Raw genomic sequence first — 17,274 nt, 5'->3', positions numbered from 1 at the left:
TATTCCCAAACAATCAGCCATCAATTCAGATGAAAATATGACAGAAATGTCATGTTCGCAATAATTCTGTACGATCTACTATAGAATAGGCAGAGCGCGATTCGCCAATACCAATGTATTCCTTGCATGACTCGCCTCAGTTCTATATGGGCAGACCTTGTGTAATTGGTGATGCAGCATGCCAGAGTTAATATCGATAGTGGTCAAAGCGCACTCTCAAGGGTTTGGACCCATACACACTATCACCTTATCTGTGGAAGATGCTGGAAGCACGTCCCACAGTGTCTTGCGTCTTCTGAATGAGGGCCAGGCAATAGACTCCAGGAGGGCCCTGAAGTGCTTAGCCTCCACCCCTTCCCAGGTTGCCAGAGACCTGTTAGTATATGACTCTACCACCAAGTCAGGAGTTACCTTGGCTGTCTGCGTTTAGGCCAGCAGTCTTAGGTCTTATCTCTCCCTTTCATCACCTTCCCTTCTGGGAGTAAAACGTTTGCTCCTTGGTGACCATCGCCCCTTCTCCTCAGTCTCTCTTTCCTGCTTGACATTTCACAACAATATTCTTCTAATGGATTGTGTCCTCCCACGGATTCTTCCTCTTAGATATCGATTCCTACTTTAGCAGATCCCAGAAAATAAGTTTCACAGCAGGGGGCACTGTTTGACTTTGGCATTAAGGTTTATCAATGCTCTCCACACTTGCGTCCGAACATCATGTTGATGGTGGTATAAATAGCTTCCATCGTGGGGTTAGTGTAGCGGCTGGACTATTTGCATGGCTACGAAAGTCAGGCTTTGCACCGGATGTTAAATCTAGGCTCAAATTTATTTGGCCCTAAAGCCACAGCAAAGACTCTGAGGATGGCAATTCGTCAACAGCAACAGCAGGCATCCTTGCAGAGTTACAGCCAAAGGCCCTTTCGCTATGTTCCCTCTCTCAACCAAAGAGGTAGAGGTTAGGCCAACCAAAGACAGGATCAAAGAAGATTTTCACGTCCAACTAGAGCCCGTGTAGGAAAACCTGCCCAATCAACCGGTTCATCTCTGCCCTCAGCTGCACTTGCAACAGCAAAATGACTCTGAACACATTGTTCAGAAAACTGCAGTCGGAGCGAGATTGACCAGGCTTTTAGAAGAATGGTACACCATTACCTTGGATGCATGGGTACTACAAACAGTATCCCAGGGCTACTACCTCCCATTCCTAAAGATGCCCCTAGATTGCTCCCCTGGGTATACATCCTTTTCAGGCTCCAGATCCACTTGTTCAGCAGGAGATATTGTCCCTGCATGAGAAAGGTGCAACAGAAAAGGTACCGCTAACAAAGCTGCACCAAGGATGGTATTGACCAAAAAATTTGGAGATTTAAAAAAGGGGGTACAAACAACGGAAATTAAAAGAATCCATATCTAAAGCTGAAGCAATAACAAGAGAATTTCTACTGAAAGATGAGCCTAAAAGTACAAATCTAAGACAAATAACGAAATTCATCACAACCTATAGCTCAGACGCACCCATTCTAAAGAAAATTCTCAACAAATATTGGAGAATCCTAAAATTGGATAACAATGTGGGGAAACACATTGATGAAACATCAAAATATGCTACAGAAAAACACCCACTCTAAAGAACATGATAAGTCTGAGTCACCTGATACCTTTACAAACAAAAGATATTAGGCGTCTACTCAATCAGAAGCCGCTGTATGGTACTTACAAATGTGGCAGCTGCAAACTCTGTCCACAAATTGCAAACGGAATAAGCAGTATCACCTTACCAAATGGAAAAGAGAAGCCAATAACTCAGTAAATTAATTGTAAGAGTAAATTTGTGATTTATGGAATACAATGCATTTGTTCTAAATTCTATATTGGAAGTACCATCAGATGCCTGGGAATTAGGGTATTTGAACATCTACAGGCCATCAAAAACTAAGATTCAAGATAACCCCTCGCAATGCATTGCAATTCTGAACACCCGGATTTAAACACTAAACAACTAAGAGTTTTTGGACATGAACAAGTTAATGACCTACCAAGAGGTGGTAAGAAAGAGCCAATATTACGGCAAAGAGAAGACAGAAGAATATGCCTTATGGACACTTGCGACTCGGGACTTAACTGTGATTAGGAGTTTTTCAACTGGTTATAATTGTATGGCTTTCGCTGTACCTAACATTTCACTTTTCTGTAACCAAATCTGTAATTGTACTCAACTGACAGCTATCACTAACTCTTCAATTGTTCTGTTATCAATTGCACTAATTATCACTGTACTACATCTATGGGCAATTTAATTGTCAAACTATCATTGATCTGATCTTTAAATTAGCCATTTAAATAGACTTAGCGATTTATGCATTCTCTTCTTTAGACAGTATTTGGTTTGTCCATCTTGAAGAAATTTAACGCTTTATTTATCCCCTTAGAATTTAAACGCGATGTAAAACCAACTAATTTTTATTTTTATTTGTGTTGGTTTATTTAAACCTTTACAAAATTTCAAACAGAAAAATATGAATTCAAACATTGTTAAAAACATCACATACAAAACAAACACCCATCTTCATTTGAATCTCAAGGTCTTACAGTATTTCAATAAAAGAATAATGAACCATATAAAAAACAAAACATATAAAGCTCTAAAACACAATACCGGCAAACTACAAGACCAGTTTACGCATCAAAACTGAACAGTTCCAGTAATAGCACAGACAATCTACAAGACCATTTTGCACTAATAGGTTCTTCATTGAAATCCTGACTTGGCCAGTAGCAATGTTTAAAACAGGTCACAATTATTTTTCAAAAACGCTGTTGCTCGTATCTTTAACACAGTCGAGTTATCATGTCTTATTTGATACCACAGTAAAGCTCTGTTCACACAATATATAAATTCAACAAATTGACCAGAATATAAGATACGTTGACTCAAGAGGGCAGGACAGATGAGTAAGATGTGCTCCCAAGTTTCGTCTGATCCCTAATTTTTGCAAAATCTACACCAGTTCCATGGATCTGATATCTGGTTCCTAATGTTAAGTATAAATTGTTAAGTATAATTAGTCTGCAGCACATTCATCCTAAACCTCATAAACACATTGCGTACATTTCTACTAGGATATTTGACTAAGTAGCCCTTAATTACAGGAAAAGGTTTCCATAAGGAGCAGGTTTGATTGTATATTTTGACTGTAAAACTGCTCTTCTAATGTGTTGCTGTCATCGCCTTTCAAAATCTTTTTTACTTTTAAAGGGTTTAACAGTAGCGTTTCAGTAGAAACACCCAGATTAAATAAAGCCTCTTCGACAATTACCTTTAGCTGGTTTCGAAATTCACTTGTGTTATCCAATCCCGCAACTACATATAGATCAAAATCTCTATTGATTAGGCATTTTCTCCATAAGAGTATTATTTTCCACATTATGACCGATTTAAGGGATTGGAGACCCAACTCATATCTAATGACATCTATTGGTACACGCTTTGGTAGACAAAACAAGATTCCTCCCCATATTAAACTCTCCATAGTTTTTAAAAAGTTCATGAAGTCCAACGCATAAAGTTCCAAGCCATATGATAACCTTGGTATAACCTTCGTAATGTAGAAGGTTCTCAAAGGTTCCATCGAGTATTTCCCATATTTGGTCCCTAATCTGCACATGTGACGCAGAACCGTTTCAGCCTTTATTCTTAGTTGGTTCTTTGTTATAATTGATGTTCCAGATCCTGACACATAATATCCCAGATATTGGAAAGCATTCTGACATTTTATGCGTTGGCCCTCACAGTACCATGAAAATACAAGGTGATCTTTTTTGGGTTTTGCCAGTCGCACAATAGTAGTTTTTGATGCGTTAATTTTTAAATGAAGTTCAGTAACAAAAATCACAAAAGCATCAGTCATTCGTTGCAGACCAATTTTTGTACAGTCCAATAACAAAAAATCATTTACATATGCTAGCCATTCAACAGGTGTCTTTCCTAATTTAGGCGCAACCATCCCTTTATTCACAAGTGCTCTATTAGCCCTACTTACATATATGTTAAACAGGGTGGGCACTAACATGCATCCTTGTCTAAGCCCATTCAAAGTGTCAAAATCTGAAGATAATAATCCTTCTGAGTTTAAGCGAACTTTTAATTTGGTCTCAGAATATAATTCAATGGTAATGTCCAATAGATGTTTTGGCATGTCCAGATCTCACAGTTTACCACACAGAGTAGGATGATCTACCATGTCAAAAGCTTTACTCAAATCTATAGAAGCAACAAAGATAGAATTTCCATCTTTCATTAGGGACTTGGATTGAAAACTTCTTAGTATTAAGCCTCCACAGTCAGTGCCAATGTTTTTTTAAAGCCAATATGCTTGGAATCTGATATTATTGAGGGTAATCCACTCGTGAATTTCCTCTAGCACTATTGAGGCAAAGATCTTTGATTCTGGGTCAGATATAGCTATCGGTCTATAACTTTCTGGGGATGATCTGGAGCCTTTTTTGAAAATTGGAAGTACAATAGCAATTCTCCACGACTGAGGTATAATTGTAGTAAATAAAATATCTTTGTAAAGAAAATGTAAGATTTTTGCCCAAAGTTCAACATTGGTTTTTAGTATCTTATTAGATAAATTATTGGGACCAAGAGCAACTGAATTGTTGGATTTCCCTATTCATCGGGTTATATTCAAAATTGGGTTAAGTAGCAGTTCCTTTTGGGTGGATTCCATGCTATTGATTATTTGCCAGAAGTTTGAGCTATTATAACCCCTCATTGCTTTCAACATTTCTTCGCCATCCTGGTGCGCTCTTATCCCCCTATGGCTTACTAGCCAATTTCTATAATTTTGTTTAATCTTTTTAATCTGGGTAAGTGTATGAGGATCGTTTTTCCCTGTTTTCTGAATTAACCGGATTTCCCTCCTCTTTGCTAGTTTATGACTGTGTACCTCTGTATCAAAACAATGTTCATATTGCATCCTTCTTTTAACCCCTGACCTGTTAGTGCCTACAGATTTTCACTAACTTTTACATGTGTTGTAAAGGTACTCACACAGTGGCTTAACAGGCGCTTTTCCAAGGGCATTACCTCAAAACCTTGTTTTAGAGCTGAAATAAATCTTATTGTTTTATTAGAAGTCCATCACATTCTGTTGCCTCTGGTGTTAATTAGCACACCCTCGGAATAATGGAAGATTCTGCTTGTGCATGTGGTAATAGCGAGATCGACAGACAACAGTCTATGGTCACTCATAGGCATTTCAATAACCGCAAGATTTGTACTGTCTCTGTCTAAACCTCCGGAAACAAAAATATAATCCAATATGGAGTTACAGCCCCTAGCATTCCACGTTGGGTATTTATTCTCAATCATTACGAGACCCATAATTTCAATAAAATGTAGCCATAGGGCACCTCTTAATTTTGAGTTACCCACCTTTGTAGTATTTGTATGAATACTAGCAATTAGAGCATCACCTATAATATGATCTATACTGCAATCAGCATTCAAATTACCAGCTATAATTATTAGGCCATTTTCAGTGAATGAATGCCACACATCAATTCTCTTTGTCAGGTTGTTAATTTCTTTTTCCAGTTGTAGATCGGAGTATTTCAATGGATTCCAGTAAACATTTGCAATAAAAAGGTTAACACATTTATCTCCTGTATTCATCGTATATATGGCAGTTAGTAACAATTGCATACTTGACCATTCACTTGTTTTCAAAGCCTGAAGGGTTTGTTTGCATGCTATTAACAGGCCCCCTATGGGTTGACCTTTTAAACTCTTTGTTGCAAGTAATTCTGTTATTTGGAAGCCATCCCATAGAAGATTATAGCAAGCCCAAGTTTCCTGTAATAATAACAGATCATATAATTGCAGTGTGTCCGTCACTTTGTCATTTGTCAGATGTAAGTGGCCTCTCGAGTTCCAACATCCTAAGGCTATCGTTGCAAACTTGCTAGAGCGGTTTCCCCAGTTCCTTAAGGGAGTTAATAGATTCTCGTAGGGACAGTGCAAGCCATCTCCATTCCTGTTTATCCAGATTTTCTTTAGTGGAGTTATCTAACTCTACAGTGTTATCCCCATATAGAGTGCCGTCCAAAGTGTTACTTGTTGGTACCCTCTCTTTTCCCACCCGAATCGGAGGGAGATCCGGAACGAGGTCGAAGCCTCTACATTGGAGAGCTTCCACCTCTTTCATCAGCAGACTTCTTCTTACCAATGGTGAAGGTATGACTAGCCGGACAAAATCAAACCTCTGTTTATGTATAAAATCGACAAAAATTATGTCTGCCGATGAAATCAAAGACAGTTCAGGGATGGCAGTGAATAAAGAGAGAATGTAAGGACGATTTCTGTCCTTAAACAGCAATGTTAATATTAAGCTTGGTTGATCTGGAAAAACAGGTTTTCTCAGGTCATATTCCATACTTGCATTCCCTATGTATTCTTGTCTATTATTTTCAGTCACATTTGAATCTCTACCATCTTACTTCTCTCTGTATTTAGCCCCCCTATTGTCATTCAATACTATTTTGTCTGCAGTATTTTCTTTACAATAGTGGCTATTTCATCTTCCTTGGAGGGTATAGTAGGTTTTATATTGATGGTATTTTCAATTAGTGTAGAGTAGTCCTTGTTTTTAAATGCATTGGATTCTATGGAGAGATCAGTCGTTGGAGCACAACTAGTATATGTAGGCAGACCATTACAACCTTGGCTCCTTTCCTTGTAGCCCAACCCAGTATTTACTAAATTGAGGTGAGATGCCTTTTCGGAGCCTTTAGAATCAGTACAGTAGGTGTCGGTTCATTAACATAGTCTCTTTGGCTATGTCCGAGAGGACAATACTATTTGAAGACGCTTTACCAATATTCGTACCCTCAGAGTCCAAGTTAAATTATCTTGAATTTCCTACCGAGTTTTTCTTGAAGATTTCAAATATGTCGTGTAAGCCAGTTTTTAGAATTGATTATTGTAAAGCTAGGTCACAACTCTTTTTTCTTTTTCCTTGCTTCAGACATCATATCAGCAGCCTCACAGTATTCACTTTGTGAGGCCTGATCGGCTAAGTTGGTTTCCACTAGACAACCAGGATTAAATGCCACATCAATGATTATAGGCTGAGAGTCCAAGCTTACCATAGCCTCTATGGCTTCTAAAATGGAATTTTTAATTTTGGGATCTCTAAAAAATGTCCTTTTATGATTTGGCCATAACATTCCCTTTATTTATTTTCATTTGTGCAGTCTTTTTTTCTTGTTTTTTGGTTATTGTATTTTTATTTCCTGGCGCAGGAAATTTTCCTTCATTCGCCTTCATTTTCACTGATCTCATGATTAGCTACCTTTGCTTTTTCTGCATCAACATCTATAGTTACCTTATCTGCCACCTCAATCTTAGATGTTGCTGAGTCTGGTATTGTGATAACTTCAACAGCTTTATGGGGCTATATTGGTTCATGATCAAAATTCTTCAATCCCATACTAGCTTCCATAGACGTGGTCGCAAAGTTAACAGAATTTTGTATCAGCTCAGAGACTTTTCCTGGAATCTGACCCAAGCATGTGGTAATTTTCTCCAACACTTCGGTCTGTTTCCTCAGCTCGTACAAAATTAATCTATTGAAAATCCCTAACATGGTGGAAACGTCAGGGTTTTTCATAGAACACCCACCCTCTTCAGTGGAAACATCAGAGTTGCTAGATAGGCCCATAAGTTCGAAATCAGCAGTTCTAAAGACTATAGGGGTATCAATAAAAGATTCATTAAGTTTGGAAGCAACCCCTTGAGTTGTTTTTTTTCCAGTATGTTATGCTTTGCAAGGTCATTCTCTTTATTAATGGAAAGTTCTTCCATAAACAAGGATTGTGACTCATCTATATTTTCCATAGATTTATTAGATAAGTAATGATGTATTTTAACCTCATTTGCCTCATTCTAGCAAGCTTGAGCACACTGCAGGAGCTCTTCCTCCTCAATACACAATGGAGGTAAAGGTAGCGCTACAGCACGTGCCAAGCTTGCTCGAAGCGTGTTTACTGCAGTGAAGAAATCTGCACCTGGGTCCTTCCGCATAGCTGGAATTTTTATCCCTTTACCCATAGTGAAAAGATTTACAATTCTTATCAATTTAAATAGCAACGTGTTATTCAGCGGGAACCCTGCCTACAAAAAGTTTTGTAATGCAGTGAAAGGGAAAAAGTAAAAATGTAATTATTTCTACTCCCAGGCCTCCTAAAGGAAGAGTGCCGCTGGAGAAATCATTACTCACTTTGAGGTCACACAAGTTTGGGACATCACCGTCCCCTTCCCCACACGCGAACAGCCAAACAGCCAGCACACTTTAAGTCCACACATCTGGTGCGCGCCAACTACATAAAACCAACTAATAACAGTTAGCATAAGCATACACATATGCTGTGATTAGACAACCAATTGCTTAAAAAATTGCGTTCAAAATGGCCACAATGTCATAACACGATGACGTCACCACACAGGCACCATTTTAGCATAATGACATAATTCCTGCATTTTCCAGCCAATAAAAGCCCGCAAATTTCAGTAGGCATTGTGCATCTAATTCGGCTGCATCAGGCACTGGACAATTGGATCCTTTCTTGCTGTGGCTGTTATTCTTTAGCACAAGGTAAGAACTCTGCCTTCCGCCAGTTTGAAAGTAAAATAGTTAAACACATTTTTTTACAAGTAATTGAGTAGAGATTATTATTTTTTGTCTTTTTACTTAGGCCAGTGACTGACAATAACTGGGCCATGAAATACTTTGAAAAACTCTAAAATTAAGAGTTATCAAAGCACACTAAGATTGATTAGAGTGGTGACAAAGGTGAGTAGCCATTAAGTTAACCGCTAAAATGTGGCATTGATTTGCGTATAAGTATGGAGTAATTAGTAGACCACAATAAAATGAATTCTTTTTCTGTTCATTTTCTGTCACCTATTGTGGATTTAGCAATTATGAACTTTGTGTGTTGTCGCCATAATTTAACAAGCATGTTTTTTTCTGCTATTTTGAATTATGATTCTACTATGTTGGCAAAACATTGTCGCTAAAATCTGGTGATATTTGTTTTTGCATTTGTAATTTTAGACACTCTCCTGAGGATCCCTTTGATAACAACAGGGTGAAAAACGTGTTGAGAGTTCCGAAACACCTATTGACTTAAATGAGTGATTTGAAACATTTTTGACCTTAATAAATCAATCTTTACTTGTCAACCACAAGACTTGCATCAAGACCATTTGTTTTGTTCTGGCTCTTACTAAGCAGTATCTACTATTCTACTGGTTTGGCGCTATTGGGAGTATACACTTTTGGATCATATCTCGTCTATCTCAAGCAATCAAGATAAAGTACAAACCCTCAGCAGACAACCAAAAAACTGCATAATCAATACCAACAATTACTGTTCAGATTCGCCCAAAGAAATAAGTCCTTTTGTGATTGCAACTGGTGTATAACAGGGTTGGTATTCTACAAACGTCCTGCTGCCAAAAAGGAGGGAGGACTGCAACCCATCTTGGAACTGAGACGCTATAACAAGTTCCTCAGTAAGGACAAATTCATATTGGTCGCTCTTTCACATATCATCAAGGCCCTTTAGCTCCATGACTGGATGGTGTCACTCGATCCTCAGCATGCATACTTTCATGTGCCTATCCCTCGCAAGCCCAGGAAGTACCAGAGAATTGTCATTGGCGGAATACACCATCAGTTTCAAGTACTACCTTTCAGCATCACCTTTGCCCACTAGAGTCTTCAGTAAGTTGTCAGTGGTGGCAACAGGTGTAAGGAGAGGGTGCATTCATGTTTTCCATTACCTAGACGGTTGGCTGAACAGGGCACATTCTCCATGACAAGCTCTGGAACATCTCAACAGCACCTGGCACTTTCTACAGACTGGACTTCTCTTACAACTTCAAGAAGTCTCAAGTGACTCCCTCCCAAATGCTTCAATGATTGGAGCGGTCCTGAACTCATCTTCAGGGAAGGCTTTCTCTTCCAGGTTAAGGGATCAATATAACATATCCTGCAGTTCGTCATGTAATTTCAGAATGCCCATATCTGCCAGGTTTCGACTTTCTAAGGTTGCTGGGCCTCATGGCAGCCAGCATCTTCCTTGTGCCAGAGGCCCGACTAAGTATGAGATCTCTTGAGTGGGCTCTCAGATTTAAATGGCCACAGTTCTCAGGCAAGATGACAGACCTTGTTAAAAGCTTCAGTATGGTTGCACAGGACCTTCTGTGGTGGGCCGGCAAAAAGAGCTTGATGGCTGCAGAACTATTTGACAACCATGGCCGGACGTCACTGTAGTCATGGATGCCTTGCCTCAAGGCCTGGGGCTCACACATGAACAATTTGACAATGAGCGGCTATGGTCCCCAGCAGAATCAAGACTACATATAATAAACCTGAAGGAGACGATATTGGCGCAGATGGCCTTCCTGCCTTCCTTCCAGGGGAAGAAAGTCCTGATAATGACAGACAACACAGTGGCCCATGCATTACCTCAACAGGAGAGGAGGTGCAGGGTCACTACCACTGTGCAAGGAGACAAAGCAGCTCTCGTTTTGGGCTTTACAAATGGGATTTCACTGCTGGCAGTTCACTTACAGAATATGACGGAGGAAACCCTGAGCAGGTAGGGCAGAATATGACGGAGGAAACCCTGAGCAGGTAGGGCTCAATCACCCAAAAGTGAGAGTTGGCTCCGGAAATCGTTCTAGAGATCTTTGCTCTCTGGGGAACCACTCAGGTGGATCTGGTCGAGTCCAGTTCCAACAGGCAATGCAATCTATTCTGTTCCAGGGAATTTCCTCAGAGAGGAGCACTAGTGGACGCATTCGTAGTGGATTGGGATTTTCCCTGCTTATATGCGTTCCCACAAGTACTAAGGCATTTGAGGAAGTTTTAGAAATACATGATCCTGATTGCTCCTAATTGGGCCAGGAGGATATGGTGCCCAGACCTTCTGGACATGCGGGACAGGGGTCGTCTTCTCCATCCTGGGATCAAGTCACGCAACCTGCACACTTGGTTTCTGAAAGGCTAAAGTACATGGTTTGGTCCCTCCAGGAAGGCATTACGAAGGGGTTGCTTTCGGGCAGAAGACCAGCAACAAAGGCCCTATACTGCTGCCACAGGAATACATTCTGCAGCTGGTGTAGAGCAAAGGATACAGATCTGTTCTCGTGTAACGCATCTATGGTCCTTTCGTGCTTGCTCCACCTGGCCCAGCAGGATTTACAGGTAGCTACCAACAAGGGATACCTGGCTGCGCTTTTAATCTTCAAGCACACACCAGATCAAAGCTCATACTTCAAAAGGCGTAGTATAATTCTGTTTTTGAGCCGTCTAACAAACACCTTTCTACCTATCCTTTTTCTTGTTCCGGCCTAGGACTTCAATCTAGTTCTCACATTCCTGATGGCCGCTCCCTTTCAGCAACTTCATTGCTGTCCACTTACACTCCTGACATGGAATATGATATTCGTGGAGGCTATCACTCCCGCCTGCAGGGTTAGCGAATTACAAGCCCTGTCGTGTACACCACCACTTGCAGTTTTCACTAAGGAGAAGGTAGTTCAACGGTTCTTGCTTCCCAAAGAGGTATCAGAATTCCACTTATTTGAAAGAATTACATAACTGGCATTCTACCCTCCAGTGCTCCCTTCGAAAGAAGAGGAGAGATTGCACAGACTACCCAAAAAGGGCTCTCAGCTTTTACACTGCAAGAACAAGCAATATGAGGCCAGAGGATCAATTGTTCATTGGTTACACTGACCACAAACTTGTTAATGTAGTGATAGGATGCTATTCTATGGTGGGGTAGGAAGCTCCTGAAAGATTGAGAGGCCACTCTACCAGGGCTTGGCAACCACATCAGCACTATGAAGAGGAATACTAGTGCAGGACATCGGTCAAGCTGCACCAGCACGCACTGTCAATGCTTTACTGCCTAGACAACATGCCGGGTCAGGACGCTCGTTTTGGAAGACAGTTCTTCCTGAATATATATGTGAGCTTGCTCTCCCGCTGCCATCACAAACACTGTTATGGGAGTCTAATATGAGGAATTAGACTACGTCTGGAAAATTGAAAAATATCAATGATCAGCATAAGGGAGTTGTGCATTTTCATTTAACTTTGAGTGGAGCAGAACGTTAAATTTTGGGATACCTCAATGTAACGAAAGTTTGATACACGTATTGAACTGAAGTTTTACAATAAAAAAATTTAAAAAAAAATATGAGGAATTTGTGGGAGGACACAATCCATTCTAAGAATAAATATCTTGCCTCTGGTAATGTTCTTTCGGATGGATGTTCCTTTCACAGATTCCTCATCACCCTCCCCTTTCTCCTCCCACTGGCTAAGAGCGATTTGTCATTTCTTCTCTCTTTCCACATCTACAAAACATTCATACTGCTTTCCGAAATGCGGTTGAGCGTGGTAAAAAAGGAAATGGGGCGTGGTGCAAGTTATTGATGCTGCAATCGACGTCGCATCTGGACTAGAGTGTGCCCTTGCATTGCCAAAGTCGCATTGGTGCCCCCTGCTGTAAATCTTGTTTAGCGAGTTCTGCTTGGAATTGATATCAAAGATTAGGAATCCGACGGAGGAACATCCAGAAGAAAGGACATTATCAGAGGTACTAATTTGGTCTCCTTCTTTCCTCCTTTTGTTCTTTCTCTAATCTTCTCGCACAACGATGAGGCCAATAGTGGCAGAAGGACACGAGACAAGACCACTTATATTACATTCTCCTACCCCTTCTCTGCCAAATGCTGCTTTACCCTCCTTCAGACTGTACCTCCCTCTTGCTAGAACTTCCTCCCTCCCTCCCTCAATCTGCTGATCGCAGCTCCACCCCCCACCCCTTGATAATCTCAAATGGTTTCTTCTTTCTTGATGATTTCCTCCTCTCCACACCACTCTGTTCTGTCTTCTTTATCAAGCACTTTTCCATTATCTCTTGATGGTCTCCTCACTGTTTCCATTAAAATATGTCCTCTTCTTGATCACCTCCTCCTTCCTGTAACTTTCCCCTACAGATTAACTCGGCTCACCTCCAGCTCCTGACTCCCACACTACTTTGTGTGTCCCTTTTCATAGAATAGCATGCAAGTATGCAGTTTAAGTATTTAATGGGGTCCTGCGAGCCAACCTTGTGACTGGTCCTCGCTTCGCTGAAGCTACCATATTTCCACCAGTGGTTGATGTGTGAGTGGGGACTTACACAGATTTGCTTACAAAGCTTTGGCCACAGGCATCAACTTGGACGCCACACTGGCCAAAACAAGTCGGTTCAGGAGCCAGCAAAGCTTCTGTATCTTTCTCGCTTCATGAACCATGTCTCTATCTTCGGCCACTGAGGAATGCAGGTGTCCCAGAGTTTGGGTCCCCAGTCCAGGGCTGGTACCGCGGGCCACTGGCACTAGAAGCATTTGTTTTCCGTTTGTCCCATTCCTTAACTGCTAAATACAGAGGCATGACCTGCCGTTACAAAGGAAGTCTCGGGCCTGCTATGAATCACAGTAGGTTCAGACGACCCATGTAGTGAGGGGTCCTTGGAGGTCAAAAGCATGGTCATACCTAACGGGCTAGGGATGGACTGGGGGGCCTTCGGGATCTGCCATATATCTTCTGCAGCACCTACTTTACATCATTATATCGTCCTCCGTGTTTCCTAAAATCATCCTTGAGCCTAAGACATACAACTGTCACAGTAACCAATCATTTACACATACAGCTGGGCCTTTCTTCTAGGAGGTTGCGGCAGGATTCAGGCCATGGCAAAGGGGCTAGTAAAGTAACAGTCATAATATGAGGTCCAGTGAAGTGACATTATTCTTTTCAAAATGTGGGACCTCAGTACTTTGGCACCTTAAGATTGCACGGCAACACTATGTCCTGGTGTGTTTCCAGAGGTACAAGAAGCGACACCCTCTGGTTGGGCCACATATCGCACTACGTTCACTTGAGAGGTTTCTTGCCAGTGTGCTTGTGGTAGTGCCTCAGGAGAGTTGAGCTGAGCTGCAAGGCCTTCTCACAAATGCTACACTGGTAAGGCCTCTTTCCAGTGTGAATTCTTTGGTGGGGGTGAGAGGATTTGAGGATGAAGGTTTTTTCAAAACTATGTTCATTTAAAGGGACGTTCTCCCATATGTGTTCTCATGTGCTGGATTAGCAAAGCATTGCTGGTGAACTTCTTATCACAGTTTTTGGAATTATAGTTCTGCTGCCGATTGCACCTCTGCATTTGCTGGTGCTTGATGAGACTAGACCTGTGACTGAAGAACCTTTTACACTGGGGACAGTGGACAGGCTTTTCACCCGTATGGGTCTTCAGGTGCCTCCGTTGGTTGGAGACATTGCTGAAACGTTTTGGGCACACGGGACATGTGTATGGTTGTTCACCTGTGTGTACACGCTTGTGCTTCTGCAAGTTCCTGAAGTTAATGAAGCATTTCTCACAATCTGTACAATTAAAAGGGCGCTCCCCTGTGTGCACCCTCATGTGATTCAAAAGTGTGGCCTTCAAAGTGAAACTCTTCTCGCACTCTGTGCATTTGAACAGTTTCTCCACGCGGTGTGTGGTTAGGTGGTAAACGAGAGTGGAACTAAGCCGGAAGCTCTTCTCACACTCAGTACACTTGTACGGCCTCTCACCTGTGTGAAGCCGGAGATGCTGGGTAAGAGAGGACTTCTGAAGAAAGCTCTTGTCACATTCGCTGCAATCATAGGGCCTCTCCCCTGTATGTATCCGATGGTGGCGTAGAAGGTTGGAGTTTTTACTGAAGGTCTTCTCACATTCCCGACACTTGTAAACCAATTGCGAGCCATATCCCCCCTGTCCTCTGCAAGCTTGTGTGCCAGAAGAAAATGGTTTATTGCATAATTCCCAAGCCACTGGCTCTTTTCCTGTCTGGGAGCCCTCTATATGAGGGGGCTTTGCCTCAGCACCATCTTCATTGACAAAGGGTGGCTGTACCGAATTGTCCGACAGGATTCCACCCCTGTGGTTAGTGGCAATATATTCCATCATTTTTTCCGATGGGCAGCAGTTCTGCTCTGTATGGGCTGGGGGCTGGGAGACCTGAGGAGCCTTCTCCGTCTGCAGCTCATCAGGCATCAGGTCTTTGTAGCATTCTTCTGTGGACCTCATGTCCTTGGCGCCTATCACTGATCCACCACCTGCTGGGTAAAAGAAGAGTGCAATTACCTTAATGTACAGAAATGTATTTGTATTTATTTATTTATATAGCGCTCCAGGCCCGAGGTCATCCGAGCGCATCACTTAGGTTACAACATAGTATAAGCACAGCAGAGCAAGAAAGTACGCAGTACAAAAGGCAAGGTAACATTTACAAAATTATATACAGGTTCAAGTTAAAGGAACAGCTAATTACATATGTACACACAGAGTTAGGCCGTGGGCAGGATTATGAGAGGTAGCTAGCCAACGGTCTGATTCAGTGTCCGGTCTTGGGCAGACAGCCAGGCTTTGGCCTTACTCTTGAATGCCAGGAAGGAGGGTTCCGCTCTGAGTGGGTTCGGTAGCAAGTTCCAAAGTTTTGCCGCCATGACTGGGAAACTGATCCCGCCAGATCTCTGAAGGTTGAAGCGGGGTATGGAGAGACAATTAATCTGGGCACTTCCGAGGGGTCTGTTGGTAGTATGGACAGTGAATTTACTGGCCAGATAGCTGGGCGCTTGGTTGGCGAGGCATTTATGAGTTAGAGCGAGAGCTTTGAGAGAGACTCTTTGTGTTACTGAGAGCCAACGGATGCTCCGTCTGATGTCAGAAATGTAATGGTTCCTGGGGATGTTTAGTGCAACTCTAATGGCATTGTTTTGGATGACCTGTAATTTATTGATATTGCATTGGTTAGTGCCAAGATAGAGGGCGTTGCAATAGTCAATTTTAGACATAACCAGGATCCTGGCTAGTGTGGTGCAGTTGGCTGGTGATAAGAATGGACGACACGTTGTAATGAGCTTACATGTATATGCTGCAGCGGAGGATACTGCGTTGGTTTGTCTGGCAAGAGATAGGGTGGAATCAATATAGATGCTTAACGTTTTAGCATCCTTAGTGACCTTAATGATGTTACCAATGACGAAGGAATGAAAGGAAGGGTCTAGTTTGTTAAGTCTTTGGGGAGAGCCTAGGGTGAGAAGCTCTGTCTTTTCGTCATTCAGACAGAGTTCATGTTGCGCCATCCAGGCTTGGATGACTTGGTAGATGGAGTTAACGGCAAGAGTATCGGTTATGTGATCACCTGTAATGGGGATGAGTATCTGGGTGTCATCCGCATAATTGGTGTAGGTGACACCCAGATAGTCCAAGATATCGAATAGTGGCTTTGTAAACACGTTGTAAGTGTAGGGGAAAAACACAATCCTTGTGGTACCCCGCAGGTGACTGGTGAGGGTTCAGCGGCCGAAGAGGGAGAGAAAACCCTCATGGATCTGTTATCCAAGAATGAACTGATCCAGGCTGTTGCTTTTATCAGAAACGTGGGCAGCTTGTTTAAGGTGTCGACAAAGGATTTGATGATTTACAAGATCGAATGCTGCAGATAAGTCTAGTGGGAGTAGAGGGGCCAGTTTATCCTAATCTTTTAGGTCTTCAATCTGTGTTTTGAGATCAATAAGGGCGGTTTTGGTACCGTGCCGAGGACGGAACCCTGATTGCCTCAGTCCCAGGAGTATGTTAGTTTCCAGGTAATCTTGTATCTGCAAATAGGCAGCTCGATCAAGAATTTTTAGCAAGAATGGGACCGCAGTAATGGGCCTGTAATTGGTTGGTATGTTTGTTGGTATTAAGGGAAATCTCAACCACTAAACTCCAACTCACAATCATTACCCTAGTTCAAGTTGGCATAGACTGATAAGATAGCCTTAGTCTCTTATCGCCTACAGGTGGCACCTACAACACAAACCGGTTGCCTATTTGGTGTAGCAAGAATAGAGCAATAGGCATAACAAGAAGCAATGACTGGAAAGGGTTAGCATACCGTCTGTAGCATTTCATACCTGGCCTCTGTAGGGTAATGTAAGAGAGCGCTGGCTTGCTCTCTGTGACTCTATGGTTTATCAATCTCTGCGGGATTCCCCCTGACATTCTTTGTGTTTCAATGGCTTTGATAAAGCAATATCTGAAAGGAGATCCCTTTGGCCCCCTGTATCCTATGCATTTGTAACAAAGTATCTGAAAGGAAAAACCCCTGCCCTGCAA

At 41.9% G+C, this 17,274-nt stretch overlaps 1 protein-coding gene across 3 annotated transcripts in view; it reads right to left on the bottom strand.

Annotated features, from left to right (window-relative positions):
- Positions 1 to 2,441: 2,441 nt before the first annotated feature.
- LOC138452983 (zinc finger protein 436-like) overlaps positions 2,442 to 17,274 on the bottom strand; it is a 284,744-nt gene continuing 269,911 nt past the window's right edge. For all 3 annotated transcript variants that reach the window (XM_069605355.1, XM_069605356.1, XM_069605357.1), the window contains one exon: positions 2,442 to 15,230. In XM_069605355.1, coding sequence (XP_069461456.1) covers positions 14,173 to 15,230 — 1,058 coding nt within the window. In that variant the 3' untranslated portion in view covers positions 2,442 to 14,172. The remainder of the gene's footprint in view (positions 15,231 to 17,274) is intronic.

The sequence above is a fragment of the Ambystoma mexicanum genome, chromosome 4p, assembly GCF_040938575.1.
Source record: "Ambystoma mexicanum isolate Mex_15411 chromosome 4p, UKY_AmexF1_1, whole genome shotgun sequence".
Lineage (NCBI taxonomy): Eukaryota > Metazoa > Chordata > Amphibia > Caudata > Ambystomatidae > Ambystoma > Ambystoma mexicanum.
Note: the sequence above shows the minus strand (reverse complement) of the source record. Positions and strands in the feature narration are given on the sequence as shown.